Below are 25000 nucleotides of genomic sequence, written 5' to 3'. Positions count from 1 at the left end.
CACACACACACACACACACACACACACACACACACACACACACACGCACACGCATGCGCCCGCACACACACACACACACACACACTCACACCCATGCGCACACCCACACGCTTGTGCGCAGCCAATGATAAGTGCACAAGGACTTGAGATACCAAACGGATAGACACGCAAACACAACCACACACACACACACACACACACACACACACACACACACACACTGAACTACAAGGTGCAGATGTCATGAGCTGTTGGAGTGCAGCTGAGGGGCGAAGCGTTGGATTTCCCAATTAATCGACGTCCACCGAAGAGACCGGAGACCGAAGCCGCGGCGCTTCAGCTCAACCCGAAACAAACAACAAATTCCGGTCTCGTCTCCCAACGACCGAGGCGCTCTCACACCTCGAGTGTTTACCCTGACTTTCAGAAGTGTCCTTCATCTAGATTTAGGCGAGGGCCGGATGTGTTTGCACGTTGCGAGGAGTGTTTTTCGTGAATTTTTTATTGTTATCATCTGAGGATGCATTTTGCAACCGCTCTTCCAAGGCCCAGAGGAGCCTGAGTGGAGGAGCACTTTGCTTAAACCGGACGGAATCAGAATTTTTTGTATCAGACACAGATATGCATTGAGACCAAAAGAAAGAAAACGTGCATGCACACGCCGCGCTGACCTACTTTGGTCCCAAACCGCGCGGATGAAATGTGTGGCTTATTCTAAAGGAAATGCATTTAAAGTATCAACAAAATGGTGTCGAGCTTACTGCTCTAAGAGATGTTTCTACAGAACTTACCAAGCCCGCTAAGCCCGGCACATAAGTTGCCATGGAGTAAAAAAAAAAAAACCTTAAGTACTCCATAAAACCTAACCATGGCTCAAAGCGATGGAAACCGTCTCAAAGCATCTTCACCGTGCAAAGAGACACAAAGACACACACACACACAGCCACACACACACACAAACACAAACACACGCGCACACCTACTTTATTTATGCACATTACGGACGTGAGCAGAATGAATTTGAACGTGTAGTGCAGAGGTCGGCAACTAATTTTGGACTGGGGCCATTTTTTCTCCCCAAAGCCTATTAGATGGAGGGCAAGAACATGAAGGGATGATATAAGACCCCATTTGCGACAACGGTGATACTAATTTTTACAAAAATGTGATTGGGAATATATAATACGGCGACATAAATTTTATTCTGACCACCAATGGACATAACAGTTATTGAAGTACATTTCACTGGCCATCAATTAGTTGGGTTGAATAAACAGCCTTTGTTGACAATTTGTTATTTGTTATTCTGAACTTATTTGGAACCATTTGAGCCAAATGTTTAATCTTGAAATTATCTGTATACATATTATCTATATAGTATATCTTAAATGTCTTTAGATTTTCATTTTTATATTTTTGGCTTTTTGTATATATTTCACATTTGAATACATTTTTTTAAATTTGTATCCTATTTCCTTTTATAATTGTTTTTATTCCCCATTTTCCGGACTGTTACCTTTATTTTTATTTTGTATGTTTATGATCTGTACTGAAGGGCATCAAACCTCACCGGAAGAAATTCCTTGTATATGTACTGTAAATGTAAGTGGCCAAATAAACCGTTTCTGATTCTGATACAGTAGGATATGCATGTTACATTTGTCTTCCAATTTATTTAGGCCACAGTAATGAGGGGAAGGGGCCAGATTTAGCCTGTTGGCCATCATTTGCCAAAGACTGGGCTAGTTCATTCCAAAAAATAAAAAATAAATAAAAATGGTGGAACTGTGTTTGTATGACACGACGATACCCTTGACTAGAACATTTTAAGACCCACGACTTGCAGATGCTTGAGAGCACTTTTGAAAGTCGAGCTGCGCATCGGTGCGAGCGCTAACACGGCCTGCGTGTGTGTCCGGCAGAGGTGAGCACATGTTGTGCCACACGGTTGTTTAACTTCTGATCCCATCACGTCTCCCTGCCCTGTCCTTCCTCTGTAGCTGGAGCTCGACCTCATTCCCCGGCGTTTGATCTATCAAAAAACAGGTCAGTCGAGCGACGGACTCACGGACTAGCTTCACCGAACCCCCCTTGCCTTACACAGACACACACACACACACACACACACACACACACACACACACACACACACACACACACTCTACCATGATCTCCCGCACACACACACACACACACACACACACACACACACACACACACACACCCATGATCTCCCGCGCACGTGCACACACACACACACACACACACACACACACACACACACACACACACACACACACACACACACTACCATGATCTAGCACGCACACAAACAGACACACACTACCAATATCTCAACGCACATACACACACAAGTAGGAAGCAGGTAGCACGCTGGTACATAAATACTCACACACACACACACACACACACACACACCCACACACACACACACACACACACACACACACACACACACACACACACACACACACACAACCTGATCTCCAATTACTTGAAGTGGAAGACGTGGCAACAAGGACGGTGCGGCCGGAGAATGTATGGCTCCGAGTGTATTTTTAATCGTCTGCACAATCAAAAATAAACTGTGAAGCAGATGCTTCGTTAGTGTGAAAGTGGTTTGAGGCTCGTTGTTGCTACTTCTGAGTCACGCAGGGGAAAACATGTGTGTGCATACACACTAAGGTAAATAATCAAAATAGGATGACATTTTAAAGAAGGTCACATTTGTTTGCACTACTTTGATTCCTTCAACCAACCGAGTTTGCAGGGCTTATTTGTCAGTCAAAATATTAACCGCAAGATAAAGGAAAACTCTCTTTTTATTTATGTTATCCTTAAAAATTGTGATTTTCTTCATCAATTAAAATAACTTACAACAACATTGTACTTTATTTTCCTTCATGAAATGTTACCGCTTATCACACACTTTGTATATTTCTCCTGATCTTTGTTGTGAAGGACACTTACTCTCGGTCAAGGGCATTTTAAATGGCGCTTTTCCGTGAAGTAAAAAGTCTTTGTTGTTCAAATGCAGGCCGGAGGCAGGATGAATGCCTTCTGGATCAGGTTTTCAGAGCAGGGAGAAACATTTAATCTCTTTCAAATGCAATAAGGTTGCTGGCCGTATAATTAATAAGCATATCCTTGCACCGCTCCAGCAAAAACATTTTAATGCTAATAATTATCTTGACAGATGTAAATCATGATTTAAAAAAAATAAAGAAAAAGAAAATATCTGAATAGAAAAAAAGGGCCACAGCTACTTTGAAGAACAACACACAATAAATGAATGTTGGCGTTTTGAACCTGCATCAAATTTGTTGTAAATTGGTATTCGAGGAGGCGCTCTTCAAAACCTGTTATTATTACAATTACATATCTGCGATGTACTGGGTATTTTTCTTTTTGTTTTTGTTGTGCGAGATATTCAATAACATTCGAAGAATAAGATGTATTTACACTGAAACAGACTGGAAAGAAATTACAACTAAAGCAACAAAAGTTATAGAAAAATACAGATCAATCAAGTTGCCACTACTGATGGTGACCCCCGTTCATGTGTGTGTAGTAACATATTCTTGAACTATTGTACTACATACATGCTATATACTGTACTATATACATATTGTAAAGCTTTCCAAGAACCATTCTCACAATAGGGTACAGATGATGAACTGTGCTTTATCAGTTCTAAACCTTGCTTTTGTTTTTAATCACCTTTAGAGAATGAGGAACGGTGCTTTTCAGTCATGAAGGTAAATACTCACTGAAAATTGAGTTCCAGGAGAGAGCGGTACTCCTCCGTCCCAATATAACTCTTAATAGTATTCCTTCAAGTGCATTCGAGCCCAAAAAGACCATCTAAAGAGTGGTGTATGTGTACTAGAGGCTTCTGAGAAGCTGTTTAGCAAATTGTGGAATGAATATTTCTCGTTCTCACCGGACAGTTTTGAATGCGAGACGATCTGTTATCCCCGTCAACGAAGGCAAACTATTCAGGGAGCACGGAAAATGGAAAAACACTCCTACAGGCACAGGAGCTTCACACACACCTGCACAGACATTCCTCCACATGCCTGCACTTGCCCCTTCAGGAAAGCCTTCATTTCAGGCCCTTTCTGCCAGACCATCACTGATCCGCTTGCTCCACCTCACTCCCTCACCTCCCGCCCTATCACACAGACTGCAAACAGAAAAATGAGCGCTGTGTCCAGTGCTGCGGGAGAAGAGTTGTGACCAGTTTATTAGTCAGTGCAAACATTTGACATTACCCCACAACCATTTTCATGGTGAGGGCTCACATTTTTGGATTTGTTTTTAAACTATTGTCTCTATTCTAAGGTTCTTGGAAAATTCAAGCAATATGGTGAGGAACCTTAAAATTTACAGTATTAGTATTATTAGTCGCAGTAGCAGTATTAGTGTTTTTGTCAAAGTTACTAGATTTTGCCATATTTTGTATTTGTTAATTCCAGTTGAAAAGACAAAGGTGTCAGTGTTTAACACAGTTCCTCACCATATTGCTAAAATTTCCCAAAACCTGATAATAGAGACACTATTAAAAAAATGTAGGAATATGAGCTACCCACCAGGAAATGGTGAGGGGTAAAGTAAAATGTGCATGCTGAACAGTAAACTGACTCAATTCAGTCCTTTAAATTGGTCCTTTAGGTAGTGGCAAATTCGGCTGAGATGTTAAGATGTAAGCACACTCCAAAACACACACACACACACACACACACACACACACACACACACACACACACACACACACATACACACACACACACACACACACACACACACACACCCACACGCGCACACACACACACACACACACACTCGCACCACACACCGCCACCACTCTTCTTCACATCGGCCCATAAACTTTAATAGTTGGTCCCTGCTGCACAGTAGGTGATGAACACGTGCAAAGAATCAAAGTACCCTTCACTCACAGTCTGTAAACAGGGGTTAACAGCAGCTACAAAGACTATATTCGCATAAACTCTATCAAATCGCCTCCAATATTAATGTAAAAAAATTATCTTTCACCGAACCTATACCATCCACGCAAAGTCTGGAATTTCAGTTCTAGCAGTAGATCGATTCTACATGCGTTGTGTACTATCATCGCTACTGCTTAGAACTGAGCCCTGTCGCTTTCTAAACGTATCTCTACAAACTGAAACACGGAAGCCATGATGACCATGAAGATAGAAAGTGTGTGAAGAGGCACATAGTGAGAGTGGTGTGTTTTATCACCATATCACTGTATCTACCGTCACGCCGATGACTTACTTTAACTCTAACATCCTGTTTGTCACCTACAAGATCTGAGCCACGTGGTGTGGGAGTGGTGTCACGTCAGCAGCCACACCTTTCTTAGGTCCAGTTAATTTGGCCCAGGATCAGGGGTGGCTGTGCACCTGTTGCTCATCAGAGTTATCGATGAGCCATGCGTTAAATCACTCATCCCTACACACACCACGGCTCAACACTGACTTTAAAAGTGGTTGTCAGTCTGGCAACCAGGCATCTGATTTTTGTTGCCGAAACTGAAAATATGAGCCACCGCAGAAAAACACGCCACGAGCCGCCAAATAATGTGGAAAAAACCTAAATAGAAGGAACATTTGATTTTTCCAGATTCGTGTTCCTTTGTGTTTTTTTTTTAATTCTCAACATATTTTCAAACCCGAGGTTGAATTATAAATTGTAGATAAATGTTAAACTGTAAACGGTTAAATATTCCTGTTAGATCACATGAGGAAACACAGTTCACTTCACTCGCGAAGAAGAAAAAGCTGACATCACTTCCGTAAACAGATGGTTAAAGCGCAACACGAGGATTTCTCGGTTTTACTTGTCTGTGAAAACTTTCATCTCTGAGTTGTTATGGATTACGAGAAGCGGGTGGCGGACGCTCTAAATCATATCGCGGACCTTAATCTGATCAGTGCGATAGTTTCAAGTCAGTGTAAGCAGCACGTACTGGGCTTCATTTTCCACGATGATAGTCAGTTCTCCAACAGTGATGCTGAATCTGATAATGGTGTTATCCCGGACTTGGAGAACATTTAAAACAACGGATTTCCACCTGAATGGGACGATGAAACAGAATATTTTCAAGAACCACCGTAGGAGACTGATGACAACAGAACAAGTTGATGATGTGATGAAGTCCGTTGAGGTTGGTGATGCAGATTATGACCAAGTACCAATGGACAAGATTCTCAAGTTTACATGCAAATGTGGCCAGGGGCGAAAAGAAAATGGCTGGCTTGACCAGGAATCATGTACAAAGAAACTGGGTCCTAATTTTATCTATGGATCACGCTACATGATAACTGCCTTAACAAAGCAGGAAACAGACATGTTCATCACGGGACAGCTATTCTGCAATGGGAGACGCAGTGAAATGACTTCAGACAACAAGAAAACGGCAACCAAAAGAAAGAGGCAGTGGACCCAGTACTCAGTGGACGGTGTACAAATTTGCAGAGCTTCATTTCTCTTCATTCACGGGTAATAATCATTTTATCACAACGGTGCCATCCTGTTATAGGCTGTAAGCCTACATCTCTAGCTAACATATTGATGTGCATATTTCCTGCTAAATGTGATGTATTTTCGCAATTTTATGAGCAGAATTGTCAGCCTGTGAGCAACCACATCAAGATGCATTACAGTTTTGACTTTGCTCAACAGGTTAGTACATGGTCTAAAGAAGTTGATGTTAACTTTGGCGATTCAACATGAAGAGAGATGCATGAAAGGGGTTGACAAAAGGCTATAGCAGAAAATAAATATGGGTTGATCAATTATTAACACTCGTCGGTGGAAGGCAGTCAATGGTGCTAAGTACTCCACACACCCAATACATTCCAAAACCTGACAGATCAAACATTGTTTTTGCACATTTTCTGTTGCTCTCATTTTTTCTTCAGGCCTTTATTTTTCTTTTTAGGTTCATTATTCATCAGATCCCCTTCAGCCAGGCCCAATGTACTTCTTGACTCCTTGAAAGTGAAAGTGTGGCCTTTTTGGTGTCTGCTCTGAGAGAATACCACAGCAGGTCAACTACTTGGTGGACAAAGGTATGTCATCCAGCAAAGGCAGCAATGCTGTGATAAGATACCTGCACCACTTCTTCCAAGACTACGGTCTTGGGGAGACCAAGGTAGACCTTCACTGTGACAACTGTTGTGGACAGAACATAAACAAGTTCATGCTGTGGTACTGTGGTTGGCATACACTGCATAAGCTGCACCATCGCATGGATCTACACTTCCCGATAGCAGGCCACACCAAGTTTTCACCAGACTGGTGCTTTGGACCTATCAAGCAGCATTTCCGAAAGACGTGGGTGAACACTCTTGCTGAAATTGCAGCAGCTGTTCAAAACAGCACAGTACAGACAATCAACATCCCTCAGCTAGTGTGTAAAGAGGATGGCACAGTGCTGGTGCAAAGCTTCAACAGGCAAGAACATCTGAGCCCATAATTCAGACCATTGCCACTGATCAAGCATTACCAGCACTTTCGGTGGGTATTGCATCACTGTCTTGTGCATAAACTGTAAGTAATGATTCTATAAAGATTAAACTAATGTTATAGTGAATCAAATAAATGTAGAAATGACATCTTTGGATTTAGATTATATTACATGTCTTCCAGCTTTGATGCCAAGGATCCTGGTGTGGTTGCAGCCAAGGTGTCTTCTGGAGGCGTGGAGTCCAGATTCCAGCAAGCTCCGTTATGTCCAAATGTGCGTATGCCAAATGATATTTGGCATACGCACATTTACATATTAAATAACACACTGAGGCTGATATACAGAGATTCATATTATTGATAGACTCTACATTTTGATGTGTTGTCTGCACTTTGAACTCCTAAATAATTCCACTTTTAGAAAACATGTATATTCTTACTGTTAAATAAAAGCCTTTTTAAAAACAAAAGATGTGTGGCGATGAAGCTGTTCAATTTTTCCTCAAAACACAAGACATGAAGAGATTGCCCCATTCAGCAGGGTGTCAAGTGGTCATGTGACAAGTAGCCATGCAGCTTTGTTGGTCCTCCAACCATTTGCATTCTGGGAGCCGGCTGAATGAAGCCAAGTGTGGGGAAAACTTTGAGGGTGATTATCTCAGTAACAATGTTTCCCACACCCTTGTCATTAACAAATCATAGCTTTAAAAATATTTGCTTGATGCACATGTGACACCTTGTTTTGAAGCTCTGATTCTTCACTTTCAAATGAAATGAAAAAAAAAAGTCAAAAGCCACCAAATGTACCTAAAGTCTGCGGTGCGTTACAAACATGGTGCCATTTTTAGCCACCTTATATTTTGAGCAATAAAGATACTATACAGTTATACGTCAGATTAAAAATGAAAATGTGAATTAAAATAATGTTTAAAAGCTTAATTACAGTAACAAAACAAAACTTTGTAGGTAGTGTTTTATCTGAAACTTTACAGAATTTGAATCTTCAGAGGGGAAGAAACACAAGTCAAGACAGAGAATATCTGTGATAACACTAACGCCTCTGGTCGGACTTTGCCTGATCACACTTGTCTGTGTCTCTGTCTCTTTCTTACACCCACATGTGGAGTATATGTTCACCACACAAACAAATAGAATCGCAACAGTCCTGTTTTTCCCCTCATTATAACAATGGTAAATTATAATTTGCATCTTTTCATTTAAAAGTAGCTCTCTACCAGATGAGGTCTGTGGCATGCTGATTATAAATGCTGTCTACAAAGACAATAATTGGTATTGTAACGGCTGTTGACAAATTAGACCAAACTGACAAAGACTAAAAAAAGGACATTTCCTGGATATTTATATTTTATTTTAGTTCATTTTGTAAGTGCACAATATAGTTTCAGTTAGTTTTCTTTTTTTCTGTCTAGTTGTAACTGAAATGTTAAATCACCAAGTTTTATTTTTTAGTTTTGTTTAGTTAGCTGTACATGGATGGAAACAGATGTATGGTGAAAACATGTCTGAAATACTTGTGGTGGTAGCAGATGGTTTTCAGAGTTCCCATGAACGCATCCTTCCAACATGCATTACAATTTTCAGAGCCCTTGAATGCAGCATCGCTTCCTGCTTTGGAGCGCTTTCAACCGGAGACTAGAGCCGTGTCTCGGTTGTAATGTAATATCAGAGAATGAGACTACTAGTTAATAGATTGCGGATGATGTTCTGCGGATGGCGTTCTGTGAAAAACTCCCAAAAAAGAGATACTTTGTGGTGTGCTGGGATTTTACAACTGAACTATGAGCAGGAGGCACAATTTTACTTTCTCTGACTGTGAGGAAATCTGTGATCATCACATCACAGATGACGAAGAAAGACGTTAAAAAGTTAGTCTCACAGGTAATGCATGAGACTCATCTAAGCTGATATAGGGGTTAAGTGTGACGCTGAACTGGAAAAGAAAGGAACAAATAGTCGGATCTTCGTTTTGAACAGCCAAATCTGATTCAACCCGATCCTGCATGCCTGAGCTGTCCTGTAGCTTGCACCAACTCAGATTTAAATATCACTAATGCAACAAATATATTTATTTTGGGGTACACATTTTGCTCTCCCTATTTTTTATGTTTAAAAGTGGTTGCCAAAGGAGCAACCAGATGCCATGAAATGGTTGCCAATTGATTCAGTCTGATTGCCGAGGGCAACTGGGCAACCGTTACTGTTGAGCCTTGCAGACATTGAGGGCAAGCTTTTGTCATGACACCATTCCATCTGCTCCCGGCTTGTTACAGCTTGCCAATTAACCCTCATTGCCTGTGTCTCTGTTTCGCAAGCCCCAAGAAAAGCCACTCAGGTGGTGTGTGGCAGGAGAACTGCTACAGCCACTTTTAACTACAAGAACACCACTAAGATGACGTTTATTTTCCATTTAGAGAGTTATAGAGGGTTATGGAGTTTGTAGAGTTCATGCTACGGCCCGAATAGATAACGGAGGAAACGCGTGTTCAGACTCCCCCGGTCTTCGTGTAACAGCATGAAGCTGCTAGCTCCCCCTCAGGCCTGAAAGGCTAGAGGCAATCCCACCCTGACACACACACACACACACACACATACACACACACACACACTTACACACACACACACACACACACACACACACACACACACACACACACACACACACACACACACACACACACACACACACTCACGCACCCACACATCAGAACACTACATTACAGCGCTACAAGGTGCTAGTTCATGCCTGAAATGTTTGATAGCTTTCCTCTTCAGCGAGGTGTGAAAGTAAACAGCCCAAATCAAAAAAACTTTACTCCGTTTGAAGAGCAAGGGAGAATTACAGAGATCAATGGAGAAGCCAAACAGACAAAATTGATACCCACAGACTCTGCTGCTCAGTGCCCCCGTGTTCAACATCTTAACCTGAGGCACAGAACATGCAATGGGAATACTCACGCCGGCTCGAAATGTCTGGCCTTAAGGTTGTGTGAGACGTTTATCAGTCACTTTTCATCTCTGCATTGTTCTTATGTTTATAGGGGAGGTTGAGCAGTGTCATTGACACACAACATCTTTGTTTTTAAAAAAGCTTTTATTTAACAGTAAGAATATAAATGTTTTATAAAAGTGGAATTATTTAGGAGTTTAAAAGTGCGGACAACACAACAAAATGCACAGTCTGTCAATAATATTGGTCTTTGTATATCAACCTCGGCGTGTCATTTAAAATATAAAAGTGCATCTGCCAAATATCTTCAAAGTTCTTGCAGTTATTATGTGGGCTAACCCCAACCCTACCCCAGCTTCACGCTGAGAGCCTGTTTGGGGCTGCCTCTTTTCATTTTCTTTTTGCCCGTGGCTGCATTTGCAGGTAAACTTGAGAATCTTGTCCATTGCTACTTGTTCATAATCTGCATCACCAACCTCACGTGACATCATGAACTTCTTCCGTTGTAACAACAACGGCCATACCGTCGTTCTCCTCCGGTGGTTCTTGAAAATATCCAGTTTCATCGTCAGATACAGGTTGATATCCGCTGTTTGAAATGTTCTCCGAGTCCGGGATAATGGCCAAATCCGATTCAGCATCGCTGTCAGAGAACTAACTATTGTCGCGGAAAATAAAGTCCAGTACGCGCTGCTTGCACTGACTTGGATCTATCGCACGGGTCAGATTAAGGTCCGCAATATGATTTAGAGTTTCCGCCATCCGCTTCACATAATCCATAACAACACAGAGATGAAAGTTTTCACAGACAAGTGAAACCAAAGGCTCCTCTTTTTGCGCTTTAATCATCTGTTAAAGGAAGTGACGTCAGCTTTTCTTCGTTGTGGGTTACCAGTAATGTATCCAGGTCCACTTAAGATTTAAAGGCTGAACTCTATCAAAACGGTTTCACATTGTGACTTCACGTCACATGGAATATGGAGGAATGATTTACACCCGGACGGTCACTTTAAAGGAAATGATTGATCGGCGTTCGTTCTGTTCAGCGTCTCTGTAAGTGAACTGTGTTTGCCGTTGTTGTTGTTAAAAAAAACCCAAAAAGGAACACGAGTCTGGAAAAATCAAATTTTCCTTCTCGAAAGGTTTTTTTCAACTTATTTGGCGGCTTGTGGCGATTTTAGAAATGCGCGACAAATCATGTTTTGCTGCGGCGGGTCGTATGTATAAAGGCTTTGTAGGTCCCATCGTGCCGGGGCTGGTTAGGCGTTCCTCCTAGTCTTGTGACCCTTCCCGGGTTACCAGTGATGTATCCAGGTGTGTGTGTGTGTAAAACACTTAAGATTTAAAGGTTGAACTCCATCAAAATGGTTTCACATTGTGACTTCACATCACATGGAATAGGAAGGAATGGATGGTCGCTGTAAAGGATACAATCGATCGGCGTTCGTGATGTTCAGCGTCTCGGTAAATGAACTGTGTTTCCCCATGTAATCTAACGGGAATATTCCCCTCGACAGTTTAACATTGATCTACTATCTATAGATCAAACTCAGCTTTGAAAATATGTTAAGGAGGGGGGGGGGCGTCTGCTGCCCTCTGTTCTGTAGTCCGCATGCTTGGCGGCCGGGGACTGCCTAGGGGCACGGAGGGGGGCACAGAGCTGCCCGGCATGGCGGAGACGCATGGCGGGCCGCTCTATACACATACATACACATATACACACGCATACACATATACACACCTAGATAAACATTGTACTGTTTGTGCTGTTGCAAGGTTTTCCCTTTCTTGAAGATAATTCATTCACAATTCACCTATAAACACAATGAGACCGATAGCAGTCACTACTAGTGTCGTACACAGGCGAAACAAGAATCTCCTCCATTTTCATTTCTTCTCCATCAAGATTGACCACGTGGTTTGATCTGTCGGGGGCAATCTCAGATCCATGACATTGAAAGAAGAATTGTTTGAAATGTTAAAGCGTAACAAGCTCGTAAACACCCCCTCTCTGCTCGAATCCATTGTGTGTGTGTGTCTGTGTGTGTGTGTGTGTGTGTGTGTGTGTGTGTGTGTGTGTGTGTGAGTGTGTGTGTGTTTGTTGGCCTCTGTGAGCTTCCATGTATGTGGGATGTGTGTGGTTGTGTGTGTGTGTGTGTGTGTCTCCAAAGGCTACAAGCAAGTGCACTTTATCGATTTAACATCTCCCACTATTCCCTTGCTCTCTGTTTGTGTAGGAGTTTTTAAATGGGGTTTCCTGACCGAGACCCTATGCCAGGGCGACCTGGGATATTCGGCTGCTGGCTCTGTCCGGAATCTGCACATTTAGGCCTCTTGAATCACCTGGAATTTGCAAACAAGATGCTGGCCACAGTGGGTGAGCTGCGATGGCCGCCAGCTATTTCTGTTCCTCTGTACACTGCAGTCACATTAGTTGCCTAAACTACACATTTTCCAGTTGATGTGGAACAATATCAACACGAGAGGCTTTTGAACTGAATATAATACTTAAAGTATGTGAAAATAGAATTTGTCCTTGGTGGCTGTGAGACACCGGATAAATAAATTCAGAAAATGCCTTTTTTTTGTTGTTGTTGTTCTGCACGACTCATGAATAGAACATAAGATTCTTCTGCCTCCGCCTCTTCTTTCTTTCAGAAGCAGATAAGATCAAAACAAATATGTTTGTATTTCCCTGGGAGGAAAATTGACTCTTCAGATGTTTAATGGCTTCCCAGCATCTTTAGTTGTACAGAGAGGAAATTATGTTGTATTTCTGATTATCATAGAATTCCATCTGCACTAACCTAAAGTAACGACAAGCGACAACAAGGCCCCTTGTGCCCCGTGTACGTTCAAGCTTTTAAGGCAGGTGTGTGAGGAAATAATGGTGCCGGATTCTGTCAAAAACAAAGCCAGTCCTTTTTGAGGAAAGGTTAAGAAATATATGCACATGGCATGGCTCAATTGTATGCATGCACACACAATTACACACACTATATTAAATCACTAAAACACACGCTCACACACACCGCTTGACATTCAGCAATTCACATATACAAGCGCATGCACACACACGCATACACACACACACACACACACACACACACACTGCTTGACATTCAGCAATTCACAAACACACACACACACACACACCCACACACCCACACACACACACTCACATACAAACACACAAACACACAAACACACACACACACACACACACACACACACACACACACACACATACACACACTGTATATACACATTAAACATTCACACACTGTGCAAGACCCCATCTCAGCTGGCAAGCTCATCAGTGGTTGAGGTAGCCATGGAAAATAGCAATGCACACCCACACACACACACACACACACACACACACACACACACACACACACACACACACACACACACACACGGCCAACCATCAGCACTTTCCACCACTGTCTCTCAAAGGAAACCATTGCACTGCAGAAACCCACAGGAGATCCAGACAGAAAAGGAGATTTTCTCAAGTACTTTACGCTCTCAGAAAAAAATAATAATACAATCTATCTCACACTAAGCTACTTTTCCCGGTGAGAAAAAAGCTTACATGCAACCAAGCGTCTAATTCACCGCTGACCCAATAATTTATTTGTGTGGTAATCTGCTATTGCAGGTGAGAGTGAACCTGCGCTGATAGAAAGGGCGGAGCCCAGCTTGGCGCCGCTAGGGTTCGTCGGTTGGAGTCACATTTGATAAATGCTCAAATAAAAGTAATGTGGCTGTAATCGACGCTGGCAGACGCAAAGGAGGTTGGGATAGGATTATGTGTGTTCCTGCACGGTGGCAGGGAACTGTTCAGAAACACAGAGATCTCTGAATGCACGGCAACAGAATTCTAATGCCAAATTGACATCTAATGACCAAATATGCTTTCTATACCGGTGTATCCCAGCCTTTTTTCTTTCATGCCACACTTTTTACAGTGATATGATCCTTTGCAAACAATTTGTTCGTAGCAAACAAATCTTTAATTGACTTAGGAGTCGGGAGTCACTCCGGCAAGAGTGGATGAACGAGTCGATTCACAAACTGAAAACAATTACTGAGGATTAAATAAAAGATTCTTGTGAGGATTCCATTCACAACTCAGAGCCAAGCAGAATCTTCTGACTCTCATTCATCATTCAGGAGCTCCTCTCTGGCTCACCGTGCATTACACCAACTGGATCAAATAAACATAGAATCGGAAAAATCCAATGACTCTTTTTACCGAGTGAGTCGTCAAGAACCAAATCTCAAAAAACGACGAAACTTTCGTCACTACGAACAGTTCTCACGTTCAGAGTGAAACTTGTTCTGCTGGAGCTGCTATTCTGTCGTGACGTAATACATTGGAAAAATTTGATTGGCAATTTTGACCTTGCAACATGAGAGCTAATTTCCTTTTTTGAACTTCTACTCAGAATTTGAAAAATGATCACACCTTAAAAAATGTTTGAAAGCGTTTTTTTTAGCATTTCGGTTTTTCTATTCTATTTGTATTCATGTGAATATCCTGCAGTGGTGGAAAGTTAAGTACATGTTGAAGTACATTCATAGTATATTTAGTATTAAAATACTTGGGTAAACTTTTATTTCAGTGCATTTTAAAGCAAATATCTATACTTTATACGCGATCTACTACATTTATACATCACACAGTATGTGTTTTAAACAGGATTTATATTTATATATATCAAAAGCAATCCAGAATCAATCCACTGAACCAATCAGATTGTGTAGTCTCGTTTTATAGGCTCCGTTATATCATGGCATTGGATATATCAAGTACTTCTATACTTAAGTAGGACTTACTAACGTAGAAATATGAATGAAAGTACCACATTCATATTTCTACTTTAGAAAGTACTACTTAATAGAAGTACTTGATAAATCCAATGCCATGATATAACAGAGCCTATAATACGAGACTATAACTAGATTCACTTTTACTCGAGCAAATTTGTGTCAGGGCATTTGTAGATTTACTCCAGTAAAAGCTCTGAATACTTCTTCCACCACTGATATCCTTTTATGGTGTTTGACACACCAAAATAAATCATCTTACATATCTGATGAGCAGTATATTTCAATGTAAATGTTTTCTTTATCTCCTTGGGGCAGCGAACACATCTCTGAGTGCTCAGCAGTTTCTAAAGTAATTAGCCTCTTTGTTCAGAATTTACACAGTTTATTTACTTGAGCGTCTGCCGCTACAGCAACAGCCGTTTTCACGACTGACGACATATACCCGACAAAACTTGCAGTGCACATATTCCTAATATATTCTTAAATCTGTGGCGGAGTGAGTCATTCTGCTGATGCGCACGTCAACACCGTGTGGAAAGCAATGCGGGGGAAAGAAAAATGTAATAAGATAAAAATCTAATTTTTGACAGCTTTCCAAAATATGGCTTCACACATTTAAGATGTGTGTTCAGTGAGTCATAATTCAAAGGCTCTTCAAACGCATCTCGGAAGAAAGTGTGAGATGTTTTCCAACACATGACTTGGGTGTGACGTGCTGCTGTGTTAAACAGGCCGTTCATGTCACGCTAAACTGAAAGGGTGGGGCCAGCACTTAATACGCCTATAAAAATAAATGTGTGTTTCAAAATGTCCATTCTCAAAGAGCAGGCACCATTTCATTTACTGTCAATTGTCGAGTGTCTGGCACCAACGCTTTTACAAGTGTGCTAAATTTAACAGGATTTTTCCCGTTAATAAAAGAAGGCAGACGGGGGAAGTTTCAAAGCTTTAAAGGGCAGGCTCCTCCTATCTTTACTTCATGTTGAAGGAGCACTTTAATTTATGACAATGTCAAATTCTGGGAAAGGCAAATCCCATTCAGGTCTTGGAGGCCTGCCATAAAACATATTCAAAATCTATAATAAAATAATATAAAAGCCATGGGTTCAATTTTAAAGGTACGCTTGATTTGTAGGCTCCATCTTCAGCCAAAACAAAAAAATGGCTCATCTGGCATGGGTCTAAAAAATATTTATATACCTAATACAGCAGATTATTGCGGTGTGGGGATGGATGGGGTGGTTTGAGCAGCCACACCTGACCTGGATGTAGGTGTTGGGGATCAGAGTGGCTGCATACCTGTTGCTCGTTGGTTGGTCTAATGAACAACAGGTAAAGCCCTCATCCCCACACACACTCAGGAGAGGAGCCAGTGTCATGACACACGTCTATCTGCTCAACTAGCCCACTCTCTACAATAAACTGGGGTGTCTACAACCCTGTCTTCTGTGTCTCTGCGCCGGAGGTCCTTGAAATGCCACTTGGGTGGTGCGTGGTAGGTGAAACTGCCACAGCTATTACTCAGCATTCACATTTCATTGCTCGCTTCTCTCTGATGTCAATCCTCCAGCAACACAATGAGAGACAAGTTTTTCTTTTCACCGAATGTTCGGAAAAAAACCTTGTCAAATTGTTATTAACGATTCAAGGGAAAACTCTCGTCCGCCGGGTCTATTTTCTCGCAAAGGGATTTAAATGAAGAGAGTGCTGTTTTTTTAATGTAAATGTTCATCCAAATCGACACATATACTGACCATAGCTCGCTACGCTGCTTTATCAAATTCACCACGGCAGCCTTTCACTTCTTGCATGTGCTCGGTTTTAGCATTCTTGGCGAGGTGGACCCCGCCGCCAACAATATAAACAGCACATACAGGAGCATATACAGTAACACAAATACAGTGAATGGCTGTTTCCTATGAAGTGGCGGCTAGAAAAAGTATCAAACATTAAATGTTTTAACGACAATATTTATTAAGGTTTATAGAGGCTGACCAAAATTCTGAAAATATGAGGTTAAATAATCCAAAATAGAGGACTCCTTTCACCACAATGAACCATAAGCCCTGTGCACACACTGCATAGCTCAGAAAGTTTTGTGTACTAAAGGTCAATACAACGCAACTCTCTAACACCCGCTAACAATCGTCATTTGTCATCAGTGTGAAATGAAAACCTGGGCCTCAGTCCCACGCCAAATGACCGGGCAATAGACCCGGGTTTTAATCGGCTCCGCCTCCATTCGGCTCCAATGTCAACAGGACACCCGGGTCAACCTGCTCATTTTGGCCCCTTTACCCGCGCGTTGAAGTTCCGGACGCTGACGCATAAATAGACAGGAATATCTGTGTATCATTCCATCATTTCGTATCCCATTTCAAATCCCAAATTAGAAGTTTTTGACCCTTTTCCGCATGTGGACAGTGAAATGTTGTGAGTGGGGACCACAGCGGAGAACACCCACACTCCCCGTCGGGCCCCGCTCCCCGCCGCCACTGCGCACAGCGGCAGCGTGGAGGATCCGTGCGCGGGTGTGCATTAGCAGCATGGATTCTCCACGCTGCTGCTACTGTCGTGTTGGGTCGTTCATGAACGATCCGATTATCTTGAAGGGCTCAGAATAGTTTCGTTTTTTTTTCGAAGTTTTACATTTTTATGTCATTGTTTGCTTAAGTTGCTGTCCCCTCTACTGTTTTATTCCCAATCACGCTGGAACCAAGACACACCCTTTTTCCGGCGCGCTCGGGACGTTGGATTTCTCCTGGAAGCGGGAAAGGTGTCAATCGTCTATTTAAAAAAAAAACCCTGGTCAACTTGTAAATTTTGGTGTGAAAAGTGCATTATTTAGACATTGCCGATTTACAACCACTAAGGTGCAATACTTTTGCAATTTGCACTTTCCGCTACTTGTGACATTGACTGACATTGACGTCACGGTGAGAAAAACCCAAGTAGCCATCAGACAGCCGGTCCTTATCAGGGGACTGCTGCTCTTATTGCTTATCATGACACAGCTGTCCATCCAATCACCAGCAAGACCTTGTCTCTTGGATATCTATAAGACTGCTTGGTGTGTGTGTGTGTGTGTGTGTGTGTGTGTGTGTGTGTGTGTGTGTGTGTGTGTGTGTGTGTGTGTGTGTTTGTGTGCGTCTGTGTGCATGCATGCATGCGTGCGTGCGTGCGTGCGTGCGTGTGTGAATGAACCATCTGTCTCTCTCAACCAGTGCTGGTTCTCTGCCTGTCTGCTTCTCTCGTTTTCACCGGGCCCCTGCCTATTTACCCATCATGACTATTGACAGGGCAGGATGGCTGTGGGCCGCGATTCTCCACCGCTCAGCAGTTCGTAATTGGAGCAACCATTCATCGTAGACAGTCGCCGCTCACATTGCCTCACCTGTGAATTTGACCTGCGTCAAATGTCCTTCAAATAAGGGAGATTGCGAAATAATGGAATCTGTAGGATCATTACAAAGCAACCTTCGCCTTAAACAACACAGGCGACGGAGAGAGATTGAATGCCAATGTGCAGTGCAATGGCAACATGTTCTTGGTGGACAATGGCATCTCTCAATCTCTTACTCCTGAATTAATAGTTGTTGTGATCAAGCTGAAGACAATAACACAGAGTATCAGAATCCCTTCCGTCCAAAAGAAGGTGACGCGATAACGTACTCTATAATGTGTAATCTATATACAGAACACAAGTTAAAACGTTATGTAATTATTGGCACTTAATCAAAAAAAAAAGCTTACTGGCCCCCGATATTAAATTGGGTGTCTTTAAAAATACCTTCAGCTTTGGTGCAGCTGCGCTATTAATCAAGAAAAAACTGAGCAGCGTTGAAGTGGAGTCTTCTCAAGCACAAAACATTTTTGTCTTGTAATTTTGCCGACAAGTAATTACTCGTCAAAATCGGTTATTGATTTTTTTTTTTTAATCCATTATTGATTTCCTGAATTTCTGCCCGGGGATTAATAAAGTGTTATCTCTGTCTTATCTTATTACTTGTCTTATTATTGCTGCACTTTCATTTTTTTAAACGTGCGTCCTTGTTTTGAAATCGATTGTGGGTTTCATTTTTGAGGGAGAAAACACAGCACTCTAATGCAACAGGGATCTTGTTTGATCTTTGCGCCTATCAAACACCTTTTTGGCTCCGGGAAGGAGGGCTCGCGTAGCGTTGTGTGCATTGTCATGACGACAGCCGTGCTTCAGCTTCCCGTCTCCACAGCTTTTTTTCCCCCTCTCTCGCTCTCTCTCTCTCTCTCTCTCTCTCATCACACATGCACAGCTAGGGGGAACAATTTGAAATCAATGAATTTCATGGGTTTTTTTATGTTACGAGAGACACAAATGCGTGGGTGCCTATATTTGCCACTTGCAGTGCTGCACATTATTTTCATTTTCTGTAACACCCAGTCTAAGGTCTCAAAAAGTGATTGGTCACATTCTGGAGCCTTCCTTATCAAGTCTTTCGGCTTCAAAAGGTCCATGAATACAACTTAAACCTTTGACATAAATGTTTTTAGTATTGGATATAAATAGCATTGTTTTGCATACAGGATCAATTATGGTGTGGATTATACACATTGTTTCAGACACATTACTAATTTGAAAAATAAATAAATCTTGAATTATGCTATTATTCATTTTAAAAATATTTAAATATTTTTTGGTTTTTGAGCTCAACCAGACTTAACATTAGGAGTCTGCACTGTCCAAGTCAAGTCCACAGAGTATCCAGTCTGATTTCTTACTCAAGAACGAAAACCCTATCCCTCAGCTTAATCTGGTGGTATGTTTGTGTACTGCAGACAGGAATTAGTACCACTGTTGCACAGTGAACCCCAGTGTTCCCTGGTATATGTGATTAAATGCATTTCATGGCGGTTTCATGGAAACGACTGGACATTTCCGTTTTCCACCTTGCTCAGGGACAGTGACGCAGACCTGTGAGAGACAGTTTCATTTGTTGATCCAAGCGCGCGGAGAGAGGAGATGAACGTCTAAACGCAACATGTGATTGGAGAGAAGGAGCTCTTCCAGAGGCAGCGCTCCACTCTCTTTACGCCATAAGGACACTTGGTAATATGTTTGAACCGTCAACAAAGTCCTTGCTCCGCCATTAACGGCAGTTGAGCATCTTCACAGCGTTGTAAGTGAACCAGACAAAACCTGCACCTGCACATGCACATGTGCTTTGATCTCCCTCCACATCCCCCGCTCGATGCATCTACGCTTCCTCCCCTTCCCACAGGGAGAGGCCTTCCTTGGATATCCGGTCGCTTAAATAATATATGGATGGTAATATTAGCTCAAAGAGGCACAAACGTTTATATCTATGACTAGGAATTGAATTTACCTCTCTATGTGAAGAGGCAGCGTTGGACAGAGCACGCCATTGACAGGGTCGCTGTATTGATTTTGAATCACCTCATTAAATCCCTCTTTTTGTTTTGTGCTGTGGAGGCGTGACGAAACATCACGCCGTTTAAGGATCACAATAGGAAATGAACAGACAATCTTCCAGAGTCGAATCGCGAAATGTAACACGGTGCGACTTTCCCGCCTTTGTTTGAGTCGGAAGGCCTCGAGGCCGGTTCCCTCGCACCTTAGATATCTGACATCTGCGGTTACCTTGTTCCGCACTTTCTCCCACTGCTCCGCCGCCACTCTTTCGGTTCTCGCTGTCTCCTCAAACATTAATGACCGGAGCAGCGAGAGCAGTAATACCCTGGGCGAGAGGGAAATCATCCTAGTATGAGATCTTTTGGCCCTCTAAGAACGTTAAGGTAGTCATCAATAAACCCCGCTCCCTTGGCTCCCGCCCTCTCCTGTTGCAAAGACCTTGCGCGAAGGCAGGGGCAGGCTGGATGAAAACTAGAAAACAGCATTTTCTTTTGCTATTAAAAGCTTGGGGGTACGGTCTACAGTAGCAGCCAGGGAACCGCTGGGGAGGATCGGCTGATGGCACAGCTTCTCTTTCTCTGTTATCAAGACTGATGTGTGGAACCCCTGACTACTGATTTTGGCACCAACACACACATGCGTACACACTCCCCCACAACGGTACACAATGACGCACCGCACAAAGGAAATTGCCCTCATTCGCTCTTTCTAAAAAGGCAACATTAAAAAACTTGACTGGCGCTCGACTGAGACGTCCCTGTTTAACCACTTGGACGGCCGTGGGGTGATGCATTGTGTCAGCTCGTGTTCAGGGTCATGCCTGTGTCACTTATAGACTCGCTAATGAGACCCAGACAAGCGAGTTGTGCCTCGCCGTGTGGAGCCTAAAATCTGAATGCTAACCGCAGCATGCCAGCGCTGGTGCCTGAGGAGAGAGAGAGAGAGGGAGAAGAAAGAGCCAGCCACTGTTTGAGGTCTAATAGGAGAAATGGAGGAGGAATTCTGAAGATTTCTCTTGAAATGTTTGAAAGAGTCAAGATCCCACTCATCACTGGAGAAAGTTCCCGCATTTGAACCCCGTTGGCAGGCTAGTAAGATAAGAAATTGGGGGTGAACAGGCTGAAAGGCACCCAGGGATCTGTCCTGTGAGAAGGCTGACGGTTCAGCCCTAAGCGCCCAAAGTCAAGGCTGAGTGACACATAGTGTTCTGTATCAAAGATGCTCTTGACAGAACGACAGGTGCTACTCAGAAATCTCACTCAAAGAGGGAAAGCCGGAGGGAGGAGGGAGACAGAGACAGTAAGACACAAACCGAGAGAGAAGCGTTCAATTCAGCCCATTATTCTCACATGGGCGTTTTAACATTTCTGCATGTATTCCGACTTTGGAATACTTTGCTGCCTTTCCAGCTTAGCTTCACTAGGGATTTTGTTATCCACTACTGCACTAAAACAAAATTAAAAAAGCTAACTTTGGCAATAGCACAAAAGTGTGTATAAAGTGTGTATATATACATCATTATGAGGATTTTCAATTACAATGTAGGTAGAGTGCACAATATTTGCATAGTTCAATGTTTGTGGGAATTCAGTGGGGATTTCTGAGTTTTGAATACTGCAATGGCACTTGTTTTAAACATTCATTCCATGAGAGTGAAAGATAAAAATGTTTAACATTATCATTGATAAACTCCATACCAGAGTCCACCACAACCCGTGATGATTGTAGCTTAGTAATTTCTGCTTTTCAAGGTCTTGGCCACCCAGTGGAGTGAATAGTATGTTCAATAAAAATCAGCAATACTCCCACAGCAGGGTCCCAGTTTGACATCTTTACAATTCCACCTAAAACATCTGAATTGGAATGCATAGCCATTTCAGGATTTAATGCCTCGGCTCTAGTTCCCATCTGCACGGATCTTGCCGGCCAGCGTTCCCTTGGGAGGAACACCACAGGCCCAGCTGCACGCCTCTGATGCTCATTGAAGCCTTCCCGCCCAAATCCTCAAAGTCTCAAAGCCGGGGTCTGTGACTGACAACGCATACGCGACGGCTGAAAATCACGCTGTAATTCACCACCAACATCTAAGTGCATTCAGAACATGTAGGATAAGTTTAGAGATAATGAGAATCTGCCACAGTGTTCTCACAGCTTCTCTGTTTCATCCTCCTATAAAGGCTGAAGCTGAGCGCTGCAAAAACAGAATCACAAATTCAAGGACGCGCAAAAAGACGCCTTCCAATCAGCTTCCATCTCTCTCTTTATCTCCCCCTCGCTTCCTCCTTCATTATCAACATGCAGACACATGCGTATGCACAGCAACAAAAGTAGGAAAAACCCAAATGTACTCACAGATTCGCAGCTCTTGTCCTTTACATCATAGACCGTCAGCTTGACCAGGGTCTCTGCGCCAGCAGGGTACTCTGGAGGGAAGGTCACCCCCGTCAGAAACAGCGGGTCTCTGTTGGCCTGTCAGAGATAGGGGACAATATAGAAAGACTGTTACTTGAGTGTGTGTGTGTGTGTGTGTGTGTGTGTGTGTGTGTGTGTGTGTGTGTGTGTGTGTGTGAATGCGCGTGTGCGTGTGTGTGTGTGTTGACCCGCATTTACAGTGAATGTTTGCGTGCCTGTCTTTCTATAGGTTTGTGTGAGTTTACGATCAACAGTCTGACACAAGCCAGAGGGGGAGTTAAGGGAGTAAAAGGGAGGGGATGGGAGAACGAGGGAATGAGCCAACTACTGGGCTCCGTCTGGTCTCCCCTTCGTGGCTTTTCTCCCCCGTCCTCTCCCACCCTATCCTCCTCCCAAGGGGCACAGAAAGGGGGTGAGATAGAGCTCAGATCGGGGGCTCTGTCATGACGGGAGCCTTTCAAAGGCAGTGCGAGGCCAGGGGCTCTAGCGGTGTTGACTGTGGGTGTTGACATTGGCATGGTCGCAAGATACCTGCTGGTCAAATTAGTACGGGTACCTGGGATAAACACAAAATTCTTCTTTACCTGAGAGTCACGTAGCCTCAATGTCAAACACACACGGTCTTGGATTTACTCCCAGAAGTCTTCTTTACCACCAATGAAAGGACTTGTGTTTTGCACTACACAAGGCCGGTCACAGCATCTCGTTTCATTAAAGTTGGGAATTTCACTCCGTGTCGGTTCTAAAAAACTGTAAGGGGAGTCCTAAAATATACAGTAATTTGTTTGGTTCATAGGAGTCCAGAGAACAGTTATTCCAGACTACTGAACAGACTGTTCCAGATCAGTGTTGTTTTGAAATGTGGCGTTGTTCTTCAATGTGAATTCAACGGAGTAAAAGTAGGACAGCCCCATGAAATGGTAATGGCACCCCCACAATTTCAACAAGTACCTACTGTGCACTGGGGTTTTGCTTGCTCTGTACTCAACATCTCATTTGGGATCAAAACAGACCCAAAAAGATATTATCGTTTATCAGACCACAGACCCACTAACCATAAACATTTTCCGACAGTTTTTTTTTCCGATTAATAGTGCCTACGTGAATTATAGTGAAGGGACCAGTTGTTCTAATTATAAAAGAACATTTTTCCTTTCCAACATCCAGCACGACAGTATGTGTGGTGTGGCTCGTCTACCGCACAGTGGAGCAGCACTATGTGTTTGTTGTTTGGCCTCTTGGTAGTTTTCCTAATAAGATTAGCCCCTGCATGGAAATCCCCATCTAGATTATGTTCTGCAATTATGTCTGAAGTGAATGCAATTTCTTCAGAATCTTGTTATCTCGTTAGCACATTTAAATCTGAATCTTATCTCTTATGATCTTATGCTGGGTTCTTGTTGCCCACGCCAGTCTTTGCAAATTCACAGGCCTTATGCCACAATATCGTTTTTAGTCTCTCATTCCAATATATCATATTAGAAACGCTGTTTTTTATATGTGTGGCAGTTTTGCCTGCCACACGCCACGCAAGTGGTGTATTCAGGGCCCCTTCGGCACAGACACAGGGGTGTCTACAACAGGGTTGTGGACACCCCAGTTTATTGTAGAGAGAGGGCTAGTTGGAATAAGCCCATCAGCAGATAGACATGTGGCATGACAGGGCTCCTCTCCTGAGTGTGTGTGGGGATGGGGGCTTTACCTGTTGCTCATTACACCAACCAACGGGCAACAGGTATACAGCCACTCTGATGCTGGCCCCCCAATTACCTCGACCCAGGTCAGGTGTGGCTGCTCAAACCACACCATGCCTACATGACAATATGGAAATGCAAATTAGCCCAGTGAAT

General features: G+C 42.8%; 1 protein-coding gene across 1 annotated transcript in view; it reads right to left on the bottom strand.

Annotated features, from left to right (window-relative positions):
* inpp4b (inositol polyphosphate-4-phosphatase type II B) overlaps window positions 1-25000 on the bottom strand; it is a gene marked incomplete at its 5' end in the record, with an annotated part of 143559 nt that overhangs the window by 96053 nt on the left and 22506 nt on the right. The window contains one exon of the mRNA XM_079999460.1: window positions 23091-23207. Coding sequence (XP_079855586.1) covers window positions 23091-23207 — 117 coding nt within the window. The remainder of the gene's footprint in view (window positions 1-23090; window positions 23208-25000) is intronic.

Source organism: Zeus faber, assembly GCF_960531495.2.
Source record: "Zeus faber genome assembly, chromosome: 4".
In the NCBI taxonomy this organism is placed as follows: Eukaryota; Metazoa; Chordata; class Actinopteri; order Zeiformes; family Zeidae; genus Zeus; species Zeus faber.
The sequence above is the reverse complement of the archived record's forward strand: the minus strand, read 5'-3'. Positions and strand labels throughout refer to the sequence as shown.